This window comes from Bos grunniens, chromosome 7 (genome assembly GCF_055505025.1).
Source record: "Bos grunniens cultivar Pamir isolate PY7600 chromosome 7, Bosgru_T2T1.0, whole genome shotgun sequence".
In the NCBI taxonomy this organism is placed as follows: Eukaryota; Metazoa; Chordata; class Mammalia; order Artiodactyla; family Bovidae; genus Bos; species Bos grunniens.
The window spans coordinates 1,059,673-1,076,039 of record NC_141171.1 but is presented as its reverse complement, the minus strand read 5'-3'; the positions used below and the strand labels follow the sequence as shown (position 1 = coordinate 1,076,039).

The window sequence follows — 16,367 nt, the reverse complement described above, 5'->3', positions numbered from 1 at the left end:
AGTTACAAAAAATGACATATTTTACTGTATAATATAAATGAAAATATTATACTTAATATATTACATATTATAATACTAGAGTATCCATTAAATGACAAATATCCTTAATTTAAGGCATCCTTCAGCTTACATTTTTTCAAAAAAATCACATAAACATAAAATGAACCATTTTAAAGTGAACAATTCAGTAACAGCACATTCAGTGTTGTGCAATCACCACCTTTAAATAAACCCCAAAATTTTCATCACCCCAAAAGGTAACTCCATACCCATTATGAAGTTGCTCCCCGTTCCTCTTCCTCTTGTCCTAGTTAACCACCAATCTGCATGACTGCATTCTCTATGGATGTACCTACTTTGGACTCATATAGTAATACTACCTTTCATGTCTGGCTTCTTTCACTTAACATGTTTTTGCAGATCATCTGTGTCACAGCATACATCAGTGCTTCATTTCTTTTTATGAATAATATTCCATGTATGTATAGAATACAGTTTGTGTATCCATTCATTTATTGATAGACAGTTGGCCTGTTTTCACCTTTCAGCTAACTGTGAACAGTACTGTTATGAACAGTTATATACAGTCTTTTTTGAACATCTGTTTTTAATTCTTTTGGGAATATATCTAGGAATATTTACGAGGTCATATAATAATTCTATGTTTAACACCTGAGTGTTCATTGGAAGGACTCATGTTGAAGCTGAAACTCCAATACTTTGGCCACCTGATGCAAAGAGCTGACTCATTTGAAAAGGCCCTGATGCTGGGAAAGATTGAAGGCAGGAGGAGAAGGGGCTGACAGAGGATGAGATGGTTGGATGGCATCACCGACTCAATGGACATGAGTTTGGGTAAACTCCGGGAGTTGGTGATGGACAGAGAGGCCTGGCATGCTGTGGTCCATGGGGTCACAAAGAGTCAGACACAACTAAGCGACTGAACTGAACTGAAATTGTTGAGGAGCCGCCAAACTGGTTTTCACAAATTGCCGTACCTTTTTACATTTTCACCAGCAATGTATGAGGGTTCTAACTGCTTTACATCCTTGTCAAAATTTGTTTGTTTTCCATTTTGTTGATTATGGCCACCTAGTGGGTGTGAAGTTGTACCTCATTGTGCTTTTGATTTGCATTTCCCAAATGACTAACAATGAACCTCTTTTCATGTTTATTGGCCATAAATCTTTAGGGAAATGTCTATTCAAGTCCTTTGTCCGTTATTTTTTAAAAATTGTCTTGTCTGTTACTGAGTTGTAGAAGATCTTTATAAGTATTAGACTATGGTTAAATATTTTCCCATTTGTGGGTTGTTTTTTCACTCTCTTGCTGGTGTTCTTTGATGCACATAAAAATTTTTTTTATAAAGTCCAATTTTTTTCTTTTGTTGCTCATGCTTTTGGTGTCATTTCTAAGAATTCAAGGTCATGAAGCTTTCCCCTCTTGTTTTCTTCTAAGAGTTTCACGGTTTTAACTCTTATATATAGGTCATTGATGCATTTTGAGCTAACTTTCCACATGATGTGAAATGGGAGCCCAACTTCACTCTTTTGCATGTGGGTATCCAGTTGTCCCAGCACGATTTGTTGAAGAGAGTGTTCTTTCCCCTTTGAATAATCTTGGCACCCTTTTTGAAAATCAGATGGCTACAGATGATTTTCTGGACTCTTAGTTTTTAAAATGTTTTCAAAATTCAGAACTTTCCATGTTATAATTCTACCAATGCTTTTATGAGAGGAGGTTTAGCTTATAATGGTGTATTTAGGAGCTTTCATTTCAAAACTAGAATTTTCAAATGAAAAATATATACCCATAATGAGTAATTTCATTATTAAACATTTCTTTAAAAAAACAAAGATGAGTAGTATACACAAACTGGAAATCAAAACTAATCCCTGAGAAACAGTATTTTATAAAGTAGCATGTAAGTTCACGATCATTTACCATGCTGTAATGAAGTCATTAATTTTAACTAACCCTTATAAAGACCTCTATTTTATAATTATGAACTTCTAATCAACCTCTAAATGTGGTTATTACATTAAATGTCCTTTTTATCTGTCTTGCTTAATTTCCTACATCAAACTACCACTCAGTTCCAAATAAGAGATATATTATAAATCAAAAGAATTTTTTACATCTAGAATTTCTTATTGACATCAAAGTATCCTAATATGAGCCATCCATTCACTTTAAAAATTCTCTTGGTGCATTGGGTTTTTAAGTACCAATACAGCATGTTATCAATTGAAAGTTAAGATCACCACTATTTTAGATGCAAGCCAGGCATTCCTTCCCAACAGCCCCGTCTCCCTCATTAGTTTTTCTAGAAGTCTCTGGACTACCATCTCCTCAGCTCCCAGGACCTCTATCTACCTAGGGTGAAGAAAACAACTACCTTCCCTGATTATATGTCTCTACAACAGAGGATCAGTTACAAACCACAGATGCAGATTCTCTAAACTCAGTACCTCTAATAAAAATATAAACTCCCCAACCAGAACATTCAAGAGTTCTCTTTTATCTTGCATTCCCTTTACCTACCAGCTGTAATCATTAGGTATTTAGCTTTACCACAGTTCCTCTTAGATGTAAAGGCGATCTTGTTTTTATTGACCAAAAGAAGAAGAAAAGATTTTGCCCAGAGAACTAAGGGATAAAAAGTTCGGGAGGTGCTGATAACTGTAGTCTAGAAAATGTGAAAAACTTTACCTTTAGCTGGCCAGTGATGTCGCAGCAGCTGACTGTCTTACCAAGCAAGAGACTAAGGTTCAGGGTCAGACCAACGGTTCTGACGGCTGGGCTGGACACATAGTTGAAGTGAGACACCAAGGAAGAGACGGCCAGCCCAGCCCCTCATACGGCATCCCTTCCTGGTTAATCCATGGGGTGATAATGACACTGACTGGCCTCATCCTGCCAATGAAGGGCAAGGCACTGCAATCATGGCGCCTAGAAATGAATAGGAGTGATTGGGAATAAAAGGGGGAGGGGGGAAGGGTGGCCAGGATGAAGAAATGAATAAAACTCCAAATTTCGGTTACAACTCACTGTCATACCTATTATTCTAATATCATTATGACAGGGGGAATGGAAAAGGGGAAAAAAGAAAAAAGAAACAAAAAAGAAAAATTTCTACCTATTTAAATTTATGCAGCATTTTTAAGAATTTGAGTTTGTATCCTATAATCCGACTACATGTAACTAAAGCAAGAGGTTGATTCAATTTAGCTTATAAACCTATAGCAAAGAGTATTTTTTATCATCAGTGTTTTCTAAATTCTGACAACTTAGAACTATTAAGTCTTCAACAACAACTCAGTCTACACTACTGAAACAGACCATACTTACCAAACAATTCCTTGGGCTCCAGAGCCAATTGGTTTCAACTGCTGGTATCGTTTTAGGACTGTGAAAGTTGAGTCTGCCACTTGTACACTGTAAAACTGACTATCACATTTACTGTCACTCATGATGTAGTGTCATATAATATTCCAAAGAACTGGTACAGTCGTCAGATTCCTTGAAAAAAAAAAAAAAAACAGAATGAACATGCATTCTTACTGAAATTATACATGCACAGCTCACTTAATAGTGTTTTAAATTTTTGGTATATAAGACATTATGGTTATAAGCTGATAAACTCAGACCAAGTTCTGAACTTAAGCCACAAACAAAAAATGCAAAGACATCTATCTTAATGTACAAGACTATTATGAAGGGAAGAAACTTTGAGATCCTGCATGACCAGATCTTAAGGGACTGGATTAGGAAACAACCACCTTTGGAGAAAAGAATTTGCACATTTTTACTAGCCATGACAAGACCACGTCACTGTGTAATTCTCATCAGTTTCCTGTGGGGCCAGATTATGCTGAACTGTCTCAACCAGACATGGAGGTGTTCCGGAGATGTTGCAAAATGAACATGTCTATATCCACACAGAAAAACAAATGAACCAGGCTTCTGCTCTGTCCACAAATTCAGGCTAAAGGGATGAACCAGAAAGCAAATCTGATGTCAAAGTGATTATAAAAGTGCTAAGTTAAAGACAACAGGGTGTTGGAGGGCTGGTGGGATCTGTGAGAGCCATGCATACTGGTGAGTGCGTTCCTAACTTTTGAGCTGGTTCTGGAGCTAGCTTATATTCCCAGCAGCCCACGTCACTAGTGGGCTTCAATACAGGCAGAGAATTCTGTCATAACCTACAGTCAATAACATGGACACTATGATGTTAATCATGAGGTATGAGTATAAACTGGCAGCTCCAGAGCAGCCTTTTTGTGGTTTAGACAGTAAGTTAAGATTTCTACGCTGCAGGAGCCTATGTGATTTTATACAGAAAACAAAACAAACAGAAATGAATTGGCAGGAAGCTACCTTTACTTCAGTTTCCTGGCTCTTGTCTGATAATGTTTATTCAAAAGTTACCAAGTTATTTATACTGGTCATTATTTAAAAATTAAAAAGCCAACAATAAAATCATTTAGGTTAAGTATTCCACACTATTTAAAAACACAGAATTTAAATTTTATTTTATAGCGGCCCCAGCTTCTTGACTGTTTGTTCTACCACCTAACATTTAATGTCTACTCATGGAATTTTTGGTACTGGTGATAAATATTTCAACACAATGATGTCTAGGACTTCCATTAAAAATGGAAATAAATTTATCAATAACAAGTCTGAACAAAGAATCAAATCAAATTTATATTTGCTTCTTTTTTTTTTTTTTTTTTTTTTACCATTCTCAGGGCAGTGGCTGAGGCACAGCTATTAGCACCAGCGGCCACTTTGACCAAGAGCCATTGCACACCAGTTGAGGATTGCCTCTGGGAGGCCAGCACTGCACTAGATAAACTAACACACTGCTCACGATGACCCACAGGGATCGCTAGCCCCGTGTCGCACTGGAGTGACCCAAAGCTTAGTGAGCTGGCTAAGCCATGCAGTGGTGAGAGGCGGGCCCTAAGCTCTCAGAGGGCAGAGGCAGGTCCATCTTGATCACCGCGGCACCTTGTATTTCCAGGGCAGGAGGACAGGGGGCGCCTGGGCCCTGGGACGGAGTTAGCATTCAATATACTTCTGCTGATCTGACCCTATAACACTGTAGCTCATGATTCCCTCATGATGCTACTCCATTTTACTGACATCTGAATATCCTTTTCTTAATTTAGTTTTAGTTTTAAGAGGTTGAGACAATTCATTTCAACATTTATGGGGTGCCTTTGAACAAGAAAGTGATAAATAATACAGAAGACATGGCAAGATCAGCCAGGAATTGGTCTTGAAGCATCATCTAATTCACTCTTTGGGGAAGAAATGTGAGGAATGAGTCTGTTATCTTTACTGTAATCTAAGTTACAAAGAGGTATGTGCCGTAAGCAAAATGTAAATAAATCTGAAAGGCAAGTGGTTCAACCCACAGCAGGTGCAGAAGACAAGAAGAGCTTCATGGAGGAGGGGGCATTTGCCCTGAACAATTTTGCCAGAGATACTGCAGAAGCACAGAGCTCAAACTGTCTGTGCTTAGACATGGTGAATTGCTCAGCTTGACCAGTGGAGTACAAATGCAAAGGATCAGAGACAGACTCAGCAAAAAGCCAGGAGCCAATAAAATCTGCTGTTTCTTTGGCATATAGTAATGTATCAGCCATGATGGTCATTCACAAAGCATTTGAGTACCACTGTGGACCACGTCCCTTGCCAGAACAGCCAGCCTGCCTGCCTTTTGGGTTTCGAGTTTACAGAGAGGGTACACTCAGAAGAGAGTGAATGCAAGGAGAGCCCCAAAGCCAGAGGACAGAGGTTTAGGGTGCAGGGAAGAGCTGGAGGTGTCTTCTAAGCATGACAAGCCATTTGAGATTTGGTTTTGCTGGGTCGTGGGGGAAAAACTGGAGACAGAAAACAAGGCCAGATCACCACAAGCCCTGGAAGCCACTGGGACCCACCTGGGTCTGGACGTGCGCCTAAGGGCTGTGGAGGCATCAAAGCACAAGAGGCACAGGCTCTCAGACTTGCTTCTCAGAGAGGTCATTCGGGAAGCTGAGAAAGGGAGTGACTAGAGTGAGTAGGGCTCAAAACAGGCAGACCTGACAAAAATGGCAGGATCATGGTAGCTGGGGAAGCGAAGGAAATGCGTGGCTTAGAGGAAGAGTGTGTGTAACTTGTTGCCCTGCAGGAGATGGGGAGAAATAAAGGTGAAACAGCGGAAGGTAGGCAGGAGATAACTGCACAGTTGGAGAGTTTGACTTTGGACAAGTCTGAAGAGGCCAAGGGACAGTATGAGAGGACCAGGCTGCTGACCTACTCCAGGATCCACTCCTCCCTTCATTTGCTGGACAGACAGCTGTCCAGCCAGAGATGACATCTGGCCACTTTCCTGGCAGCCAGGTGTGGCCAGAGGACCAACTTCTGCCTGATAAGATTTGAGCAGAACTGATGGATGTTACTTCTAGATCATTTTTTAAACAGAAAGTTGCTTGCCTTCCCATCTATCTTTCTTCCTTGCTGTTGGCTGGGTGATCAGTGGTTGTACTCCCAGAGATGGAAGTTACATGGTGAAGATACTAGAATCACCCACCAGCCAGAGTCCTGAACGACCATGTGGGACACAGCTGGGCCATTCTGGTCCACCTATCCACACTGAGATTGGCATAAATTAATCTAGGTCATGTTGAATAATTCTGGAACTCTCTCTGCTACAGCTGCTGAAACCCATACTCTGACTGGTACAGTACTAGATTAGCTTTCGTGAATTTGGGGAGTATATTACATCATTGTGTTACTTACTTAGTTGTGTTCAACTCTGCAACCCCATGGACTGTAGCCCACAGGCTCCTCTATCCGTGGAATTCTCCATTCAAGAATACTGGAGTGGAAAGTCATCCCCTTTTCCAGGGAATCTTCCCAATCCAGGAATAAAACACTGGTCTCCTGCATGGCAGGCAAATTCTTTACCATCTGAGCCACCAGGGAAGCCCCCTATATTACATCATTAGGTAAATAATTAATACAATTTCATCTCAAGATTTTAAATAATTTTTAAGTTAAAATAAGTTGTCCTTATCAGGCAGGAAAAAAAAGTCACTTAACAAAGAATCTGTTAGAGCCACCTCCTCTGCCAAGCCTGGGCTTCATGAGAGCAAGAGAAAGAACCCCAAGCCAAAAGAAGAAAGCATGTAAATTAACTATTAATGAAGTCAACTCCTGGATGTATTTCAACAAAATGGACCTCGTGATCCTGGTGGCTCAGCAGTAAAGAATCCACCGGCCAATACAGGAGACGCAGGTTCAATCCCTGGGTTGGGAAGATCCCCTGGAGAAGGAAATAGCAACCCACTCCAGTATTCTTGCCTAGAAAATCCCATGGACAGAAGAGCCTGGCAGACTACAGCCCAAGAGGTCACAGAGTCAGACAATACTCAGCTACTAAAAAACAACAACAAACAAAAGAAATAGCTGTAAACAAAACGGACATCAACCAAATTGAGAAGTGTAAGAATTCTTCAGGCAACCACATTACCAACACACAGAAGGTGGAGTCCCTGACTTAACTCCCATCACTCAGGTGCTGGTTCCTCACCTCGGCTCCCAGCAGTGGGACCCACTGCCCGTCACAGCGCCCTGTCACTCAGCTTCTGCAGGTCTGCCTCCGCCTCCCTCTGCCAGGCGAGGAGCTCCTCAAAGGAGGAAGGGCCTGTCTTCCCTCTCATACAACATTACTAAATAAATGCCAACCAATGATCCACTGAGAAAGCTCCTAGGAGGATACACTCTGCGCTTACAGACCCGAGGGTGGTGAATGGATGCCTCAAGGTTAGGAAGCGGCATGGCCTTTGCTAAAGGCAACTGCCTCAGGTCTACACCCTCCCCACTTACCATGCCGCTTGTCAAATGAATTGCTCTAACCGAAAACCTCTGTTTCTTCAACATTGGAGACTCCTGTAGTATCCCCTCCAGGATACTGGAATAAAATCTACCCATTCTATGAATAAACATTGGGCAGGAGGAACATTCCTATCTGTTTAGAGCCTGTTTAGAGCATTTAAAGAAATGCTTTAAATTTTTTTTCTCTACCTCTAGAATGCTCAAACTACCATACAATTGCACTCATCTCACACACTAGTAAAGTAATGCTCAAAATTCTCCAAGCCAGGCTTCAGCAATATGTGAACCATGAACTTCCTGATGTTCAAGCTGGTTTTAGAAAAGGCAGAGGAACCGGAGATCAAATTGCCAACATCCATTGGATCATGGAAAAAGCAAGAGAGTTCCAGAAAAACATCTATTTCTGCTTTATTGACTATGTCTAAGCCTTTGACTGTGTGGATCACAATAAACTGTGGAAAATTCTGAAACAGATGGGAATACCAGACCACCTGATCTGCCTCTTGAGAAACTGGTATGCAGGTCAGGAAGCAACAGTTAGGACTGGACATGGAACAACAGACTGGTTCCAAATAGGAAAAGGAGTACGTCAAGGCTGTATATTGTCACCCTGTTTATTTAACTTATATGCAGAGTACATCATGAGAAACGCTGGACTGGAAGAAACACAAACTGGAATCAAGATTGCCGGGAGAAATATCAATAACCTCAGATATGCAGATGACACCACCCTTATGGCAGAAAGTGAAGAGGAACTCAAAAGCCTCTTGATGAAAGTGAAAGTGGAGAGTGAAAAAGTTGGCTTAAAGCTCAACATTCAGAAAACGAAGATCATGGAATCCGGTCCCACCACCTCATGGGAAATAGATGGAGAAACAGTGGAAACAGTGTCAGACTTTATTTTTCTGGGCTCCAAAATCACTGCAGATGGTGATTGCAGCCATGAAATTAAAAGACACTTACTCCTTGGAAGGAAAGTTATGACCAAGCTAGATAGCATATTCAAAAGCAGAGACATTACTTTGCCAACAAAGGTTTGTCTTGTCAGGCTATGGTTTTTCCTGTGGTCATGTATGGATGTGAGAGTTGGACTGTGAAGAAGGCTGAACGCCAAAGAATTGATGCTTTTGAACTGTGGTGTTGGAGAAGACTCTTGAGAGTCCCTTGGACTGCAAGGAGATCCAACCAGTCCATTCTGAAGGAGATCAGCCCTGGGATTTCTTTGGAAGGAATGATGCTAAAGCTGAAACTCCAGTACTTTGGCCACCTCATGCAAAGAGTTGACTCATTGGAAAAGACTCTGATGCTGGGAGGGATTGGGGGCAGGAGGAGAAGGGGACGACAGAGGATGAGATGGCTGGATGGCATCACTGACTCGATGAACGTGAGTCTGAGTGAACTCCGGGAGTTGGTGATGGACAGGGAGGCCTGGCGTGCTGCAATTCATGGGGTCGCAAAGAGTCGGACACGACTGAGCGACTGATCTGATCTGAGTATTCTAAATATAAACAACCCAGGTACTGTAAATACAGTATTAAATCTCTGATTAACTTTTCTAAATAAAAAAATTAGCTCTAACTATAGCTTTCTGGGGCTTCCCAGATGGCACTAGTGGTAAAGACCCTGTCTGCCAATGCCGGGGACGGAAGAGGCATGGATTTGATCCCTGGGTTGGAAGATCCCCTGGAGGAGGGCACGGCAACCCACTCCAGTATTCTTGCCTGGAGAATCCCACGGACAGAAGAGCCTGGCGGGCTATAGTCCATGGGGTCACAAAGAGCCGGACATGACTGAAGTGACTTAGCACAGCACAGCACAGCTTTCCACCACAGCTTTCCAGTTATAACATTTCAAAATGGGAAACAACAGTGGAGAGCATGTAGTGTGAGACCTGGGGAGATGTCAGCTACTATTTACTGACTTCTCCCAACAAACATTTCCTGACAGCCTCCTGTGTACCAAACACGAGGGACGTGTGTGTGTTTGAGTGTCTGTGTGTCAGTCGCTCAGTCATGTCCGACTCTTTGCCACCCCGTAGACTGTAGCCCACCAGGCTCCTCTGTCCATGGAATTCTCCATCCAAGAATACTGGAGTGGGTTGTCATTCCTTTCTGCAGGGGATTTTCCCATCCCAGGGATCGAACCCAGGTCTCCAGCATTGCAGGCAGATTCTTTATTCTCTGAGCCACCAAGGAAACCATGGAGTACTAATCAGACAATCCTCTCCCTCCAAACCACCAACACATAATTATCATACCATTCAGGAAGTGTCCTTGGGGGTATGCACTGTCTGCATGGCAGAAGTCCAGCAGAGTGGTAGGCAGAGGGCAGAGTGAGAGAACAGGTGGAATGTGTGAGTGAGAGGCAGATGCAGAGGAAGGCTTCCTGGAGGAGGCAAGACCTGCATGCAAGTAACAGCCCAGTTGTGACAAAGCAGGTACTTTCACATATACTGGTGAGTATAAGTTAGTATGAATTACACAAATTCGTAAAACACTATTTGGAAGTAAAACAGGTAATATCTAAGGAAAAATCTGCATGACTCCTGACCTGGCAACTACAATCCTATATAAAAGCACCTGACAAATACACATGTACAAGGATGTAAAGACAACTGTGCAAGGATGTGTGCAGCGCTGCTTGTAACAGGCAAAAACTAGAAAGAATCTAAAAGGCACCCTTGGAATGACTGAATGAATCACGGCATAAAAGCATCATAAAGCCATTAAAGACAATGCAGGGACTTCAGGCATTGATAGGGAAAGATGTTTAAGATATGTCAGGAAATAAAACAAGCCAAAGCAGAGTACATGCAGTAAATGCCAATGTACAGAAAACTACACAAACACAGACAATACGCCAGCAAGTGCAGAGAAACAGTGGAAAACCAGACTTTCACTCCTGACATTACAACTTTTTTTTTTCTTTTACCTATGCACATATTTCACATTTTAAAAACTAAACACTTTTAAATAAAAAGCTGAAGAATGGTCACTCTGACCCCTTTACAGAGAATGGATTTGAGGCAGATGAGACTGGAGACAGGAAGGCAAGTGGGCCAGGCTCAGTACACAGTTATATGAGCTCTACTAACAGCTTGTGAGATCCAGGTACTATCCTCACCCTGCAAATGAGGAAACAACTTGGAGACAGGAAGTACCTTGCCCAGATTCTCAGCTGGAGAGTAGCATAGCCTGGATTTGAACCGAGGTGTATTTGACTACAATATCCATGTTCTTCCCAATATACTACTGGAATATCTCTAATTTTATTTAGAAAGTAAAGTGATTGTCAAAGGGCTAGTTAGGACCAGGACAAAATAACACAGACCTTCACATCTTATCTTGTTGGCTTCAACCCACCTAGACACTTTTCTTCTGATGATGAAGATAATGCAGTGATCCACAGAATCAAACCTTTAATCACACTAATGCTTCAGAATACCCAGGGCATTCAATATTTAAATAAACTGACTGCTGTGATTAAAAGCAGACTGTCACAATCACCTTCTTTGTTTCAATGCTTGCTGCTAAAAGTTTTAATCAAATTGTTCTTTTCCCCTACTTTATTCTTATTAAAAATAGTATTCGTGTGTGTTTGTTAGTCATTCAGTCGTGTCTGACTCTTTGAGACCCTAAAGACTGTAGCCCACCAGGCTCCTCTGTCCATGGAATTCTCCAGGCAAGAATACTGGAGTGAGTATCTATTCTATTCTCCAGGGATCTTAGCACAACTTTCATCTTCTCTGAATAACCAAAAACCTCACAGCATCTCAGGGCCACTCTTTTGAACATCAGTTCTTAACTTATGGCATATACTATGACACAGAATAACAATTAGTAGTTGGTTATCATGTCACTCACAGTTGGATCCTAAGGATCTAGCAAGAATTCCTCCCACTGGCCCCTTGCAGTCATCAGTCTCCCCACCTCCAGCCCTGATACTCAATGTTGTGAGTAAAGGCCTCATTGTGCCCGAGACACACCAACAGCCAAAGTGCTCTCCCAGCCTCCATTCCCGATACCTCCAATCCACAGTACACACACCACATTAGAAAGATCTGTGCACATGAAAACCTTTACACGAATGCTCAAGCAGCTATTATCTATAATAGTTCAAAACTGGAAGAAATCCAGATGTCTTTCAGTGGGTGAATGGTTAAACAAAGTGCTGTACATCCATCCATACAATGGACTACCACCCGGCACTAAAAATGATTGAATTACTGATGTTCAACAACAATTGGGGTAGGTCATAGGGCATTATGAAATTTTCGTGATAAAAGCCAATTTCAAAAGGTCCATAATCTATGTATACAACATCCCTAAAATGAAAAATTACAGAGATATAGAACAGATTAGTGGTCTCGAGGGGTTATGGATGGTGGCGGGGAAGGGGGACAGTGTGGTTATAAAGGGGTAGTACAAGGGAGATCTTTGGGATGATGAAATAGTTCTGTATCTTGATGATGACGATGGTGGTTATATGAACCTCCATATGTGATAAAATGACATAGAACTACACAAACACTGTATTGATACTAACTGCCTGGCTCTGGTATTGCACGACAGCTATATAAACACAAAGCCATCGGGGGCAACCGGGTGAAGGGGGCACAGGGCCTCTCTGTGCTATTTGTGCAACCTCTTAGGATTTGTACTTATTTCAAAATAGGAATTAAAGAGATTTGTTGAAAAGGATTTGTGATTATACTACTCTTATGTTTGAGTTCCTTCAATAGTGACCGATTCCTGAGAACAGCAGAGGTGTTCTGTAGGGCCTCTGGCTCACTCTCAAGCATTATCAAGCCCCCTGGGAGCAGCAGACTCCAGCTCCTGCACACCTTCAGGTCTCTCTGCCTGAGTTGTCCTATCTGCCTGAAATGACTTCCCTCCCCCTTCTGTGTTTCTGACCAACCTTCATCTTCCCAAGTCCAGGGCAAGCACCTGCTTTTCTGCAAGTCTTCCTCAGTAGGGCTTCCTTTCCAACCGTGACAGGCACTCCCCATTTTTTGAGCACCACAATCTGTATTCGTTTGCCTTGCAAGTCTATCTCCACTTCTACTCTGTGAGCTCCTCTATTTCTCAGTCCTCTACTAATTACACAGTGGGTGCCAGTAAATACTTGTTAAAGGAAAACTAAATGGCATGGTAAGTGCAAGGCAGCTCTGAAGTCAGAGGGCAGTGGGTCTGCCATTTATCTGGGTGAGTGAACTTGGGCAAGCACTTATACTCATCTGTAGAAGAGGGATAACTGCAGAATCAACCTCAGCGGACAGCTAGCACAGTGCTCAGCACAGGCCAAAGTATTCACCTTAGCCGACCTTAGAACAGATCTTACCACACCCATTCTGCTTCTTCCAAATATCTGCATTCTGAATACGTGAACTCAACCCTGATGAGTGCAAAGGCTGATGACACGGTTAACGCTGGTGAGCACCTCCATGAAAGACACGACAGGAGGCAACGCACAGAATTTACTTTTCATTCTAGGCTGTGACAGGTAGATGGTGTGTCATGAAATTTTTAGAAGTCATCCACTTTACAACATATAATAGTAGCTATGTTTCTGAGAGTTAAGAGTTAGAAAAACAGATTTGATTCCAGAATCACAGCTGGGGGATTCACTACCTGGTTTGCATCCTTAAGCCTAGATATTCTGAAATCAAACTAGTAGCAGCATCAATTTAGATACACAATATTCAAACAGTGTAACAAATTACATTATTTACAATTCTGTAGAAATATATGTGCATGTATAAATATATATATTTTAAAGAAAAGGAGTTGTTTTACAGGCGATCATTATTATTCCTTCTCTCAGAATCATTGTAGGGAGTAGAGCTATGCTTTTTAAAAAACTTGTTCTAAATAAAATTTGTTTTTAAGCCAAATCCCCAGGTTTTTCCTATGCTGGCCTATGGAAAGACAGACTAATAGGTGATTTTCACACTGTTCATTCTCCTAATGCCAAATAATTCAGGTATGGAAATACTTTAAATAACAACCTCAAAACAGGCCAGAATTTATTTAATATAAAGAGAGTTAACATTAACACCTCGCTTTTGAAAAAGTGAAAGTGTTAGTTGCTCAGTTGTTTCCAGGTTCCTGTGTCTTTGGGATTTTCCAGGCAGGAATACTGGAGTGGGTTGCCATTCCCTTCTCCGGGGGTTCTTCCTGACCCAGGGATTGAACCGGGATCTCCTGCACTGCAGGCAGATTCTTTACCGTCTGAGCCACAAGGGAGGTGAAAAAAAATCCACCTCATTTGTAATTCATATATCCTTAGAATCTATTTTTATTATTCCTGAAATGTTTTAGAGTATGTAGTCTTTGCTTAAGAAAGGTTCTTAGGTAAAATTAGCTAGGAGAAAGGGGGAGTAGAATATTTTATAAAATCCAAAAACAAAAAAAATGAACCAAGAAACCGAATGAAATTAAAGAAAATCAATTTGCTGAATTCCACTTTCAAATGTCTAGTAAATTTCCTTAGCTATAAGGAATTCCTATGCTAAAATTGAGACTACTATTGCTGATTATTTTTATATCTATTAATTTACACCCCAACATTTTCCAAAGAGGATTTGAGGCACCAGTTAAAAATATTTTAACTGGCAATCCAAAGGCCAATTTAAAATCTGAAAAGACCCACAGTGCTTTATAAAAAATGAATTCTTGCTGTGCAAAAGATACACAAACTTGTCCCATATGGCCTTTTAATGACTCAAAGGGTCCAGGCACTGAGTATCAACAGTAGCTAACATCATAGTGTGAGCCAATCAAGACTATTTGCCTCTAGAGGAAGCGCACACCCCACCTAAGAAGGCTCCCTGAATCCAACCAAACCTTGTCTAAATCCAACTACAAATTTTCAAGAAATAGAGAAACACAAGAAATGACATTGCAGAGGTACAATCAGTAAAATCCCAATAACAGAAATACTATCGCGTCAGCAAACAAACTACAAGGAAAAGAAAAACAGAAATAAAGAGGGATCTACAGATTCAAAGACATTATCAACCAATCACAATATATGGTCCTTATCTGGATCTGTATTCCAAGGAAGAAACTATTAAAGAAACTATAAAATGTATGAGACAACTGGAAATTTGAGTGCTGGCTGGCTATTTGATATTACAGAATGACTAATTACTGCTTTTCCAAGTTTGAAAGAATTCTTATTTTAAAAATTTTTCAGATGTAAACTGAAAAATTTATGGGTGAAATGACACGATAGTTAGGATTTGCTTGAAAATAATAGTGCAGTGTGTGTTGGGGGTGTGTGAGAGCTGCAGGCATGAGGTCAGGGGGGAACCAGGTTGGCCAGTGGTTAGTGACTGCTGAAGCTGGATACTACTCTGTTTACTTTCCCACATGTTTGAGATCTCTCATAATAAAACAGTTACAACGAAGACTGTTGTTGAAACCAGGTCATACAATCACAGAAGGGCAAATACAAATTTAACAATTCTTAAGGAAAATTATGTAAAAATGTCACCTTCTTAACCAAGTACAACTAGATCAGAGACAGCTGTGCACGCACTTGTGTTAGTCACTTCAGGCATGTCCGACTCTTTTCGACCCTATGGACTGAAGCCTGCCAGGCTCCTCTGTCCATGGGATTCTTCAGGCGAGAATACTGGAGTGGGCTGCCATGCCCTCCTACTGCCAAATCAACAATGTTAAGGAAAAAATGTGGTTTTGTTTTACCTCATATATCATGAAATAAATTGGTTTACTCACTATTAATTGTGTCATCTGGCACTTTTCTCTATCCAGAAAATTAAGATATTTTATTTTAAATAGACAAATTGAGGTGTACCCTCTAACATTTATTTAGGAAGGCCAAATAAACACATTTTAATCTGTCAACAAATTATTTAAAGTGGTGTCCTGAAAAGTTAAGTTCTCAGGAGTAGATTCTCCTCAAGAAACTCAGGAAAATTCCTCTTCAGAGATGACTGTGCCAAAATAGGATTGTTTTTAACCCTGTAGGATCCTTTTGAAGGGGAAAAAAAGGGTTAAATGAAGGGAAACGATATCTAGATTGGATTTTATTCTTCCAGAACAAATTAAGAGCCAAAGAGACTACTCAGAGCTAAGGGACTCAGGAAAGAATGCTGATCTGCGGGAGACCTGGGTTCAAATTTCACTTTCCAGCTGCTTGCTACAAAACAGACTGCCGAAACTCTGGGAGGCTGTTTCCTCCTGTGTGGAAAGTGGAGGCTAGCAGGCTTCCTAGCTGCTATCACAGGGCTCCAGCGACAAAAGAGAGTTCCTGGACAATTAGGGACTAGCTCCCCTAGTTGTGTGCTACCTTTCTAGCTCACTGCAACTCTTCCCTCCTAAACAACCTGCCTTGAAGTCCGGAGTCCGACAATCCTGAAATAAAACTGAATGAGGTCTGCATTTTGCTTGGCTAACAGCACTGAAAACATTTTAAAATAAGCTACTGCCAACAATTAAAAATGAAGAGAG

The 16,367-nt window shown here is 41.1% G+C and overlaps 1 protein-coding gene across 15 annotated transcripts in view; it reads right to left on the bottom strand.

The window, feature by feature from the left end:
• MAPK9 (mitogen-activated protein kinase 9) overlaps positions 1-16,367 on the bottom strand; it is a 68,126-nt gene that overhangs the window by 49,639 nt on the left and 2,120 nt on the right. For 11 of the 15 annotated variants that reach the window (XM_086407841.1, XM_086407842.1, XM_086407839.1 and 8 more), the window contains exon 2: positions 3,352-3,522. Coding sequence is in view for 6 of the 15 variants with exons in the window: in XM_086407842.1 (XP_086263968.1) it covers positions 3,352-3,473 (122 nt within the window). In the remaining 9 variants the exon portion in view is untranslated. Of the gene's footprint in view, positions 1-2,712; positions 2,953-3,351; positions 3,523-16,367 lie in introns of those variants that run through there. The other 4 variants (XM_086407850.1, XM_086407846.1, XM_086407847.1 and 1 more) reach the window with 2 other exon arrangements.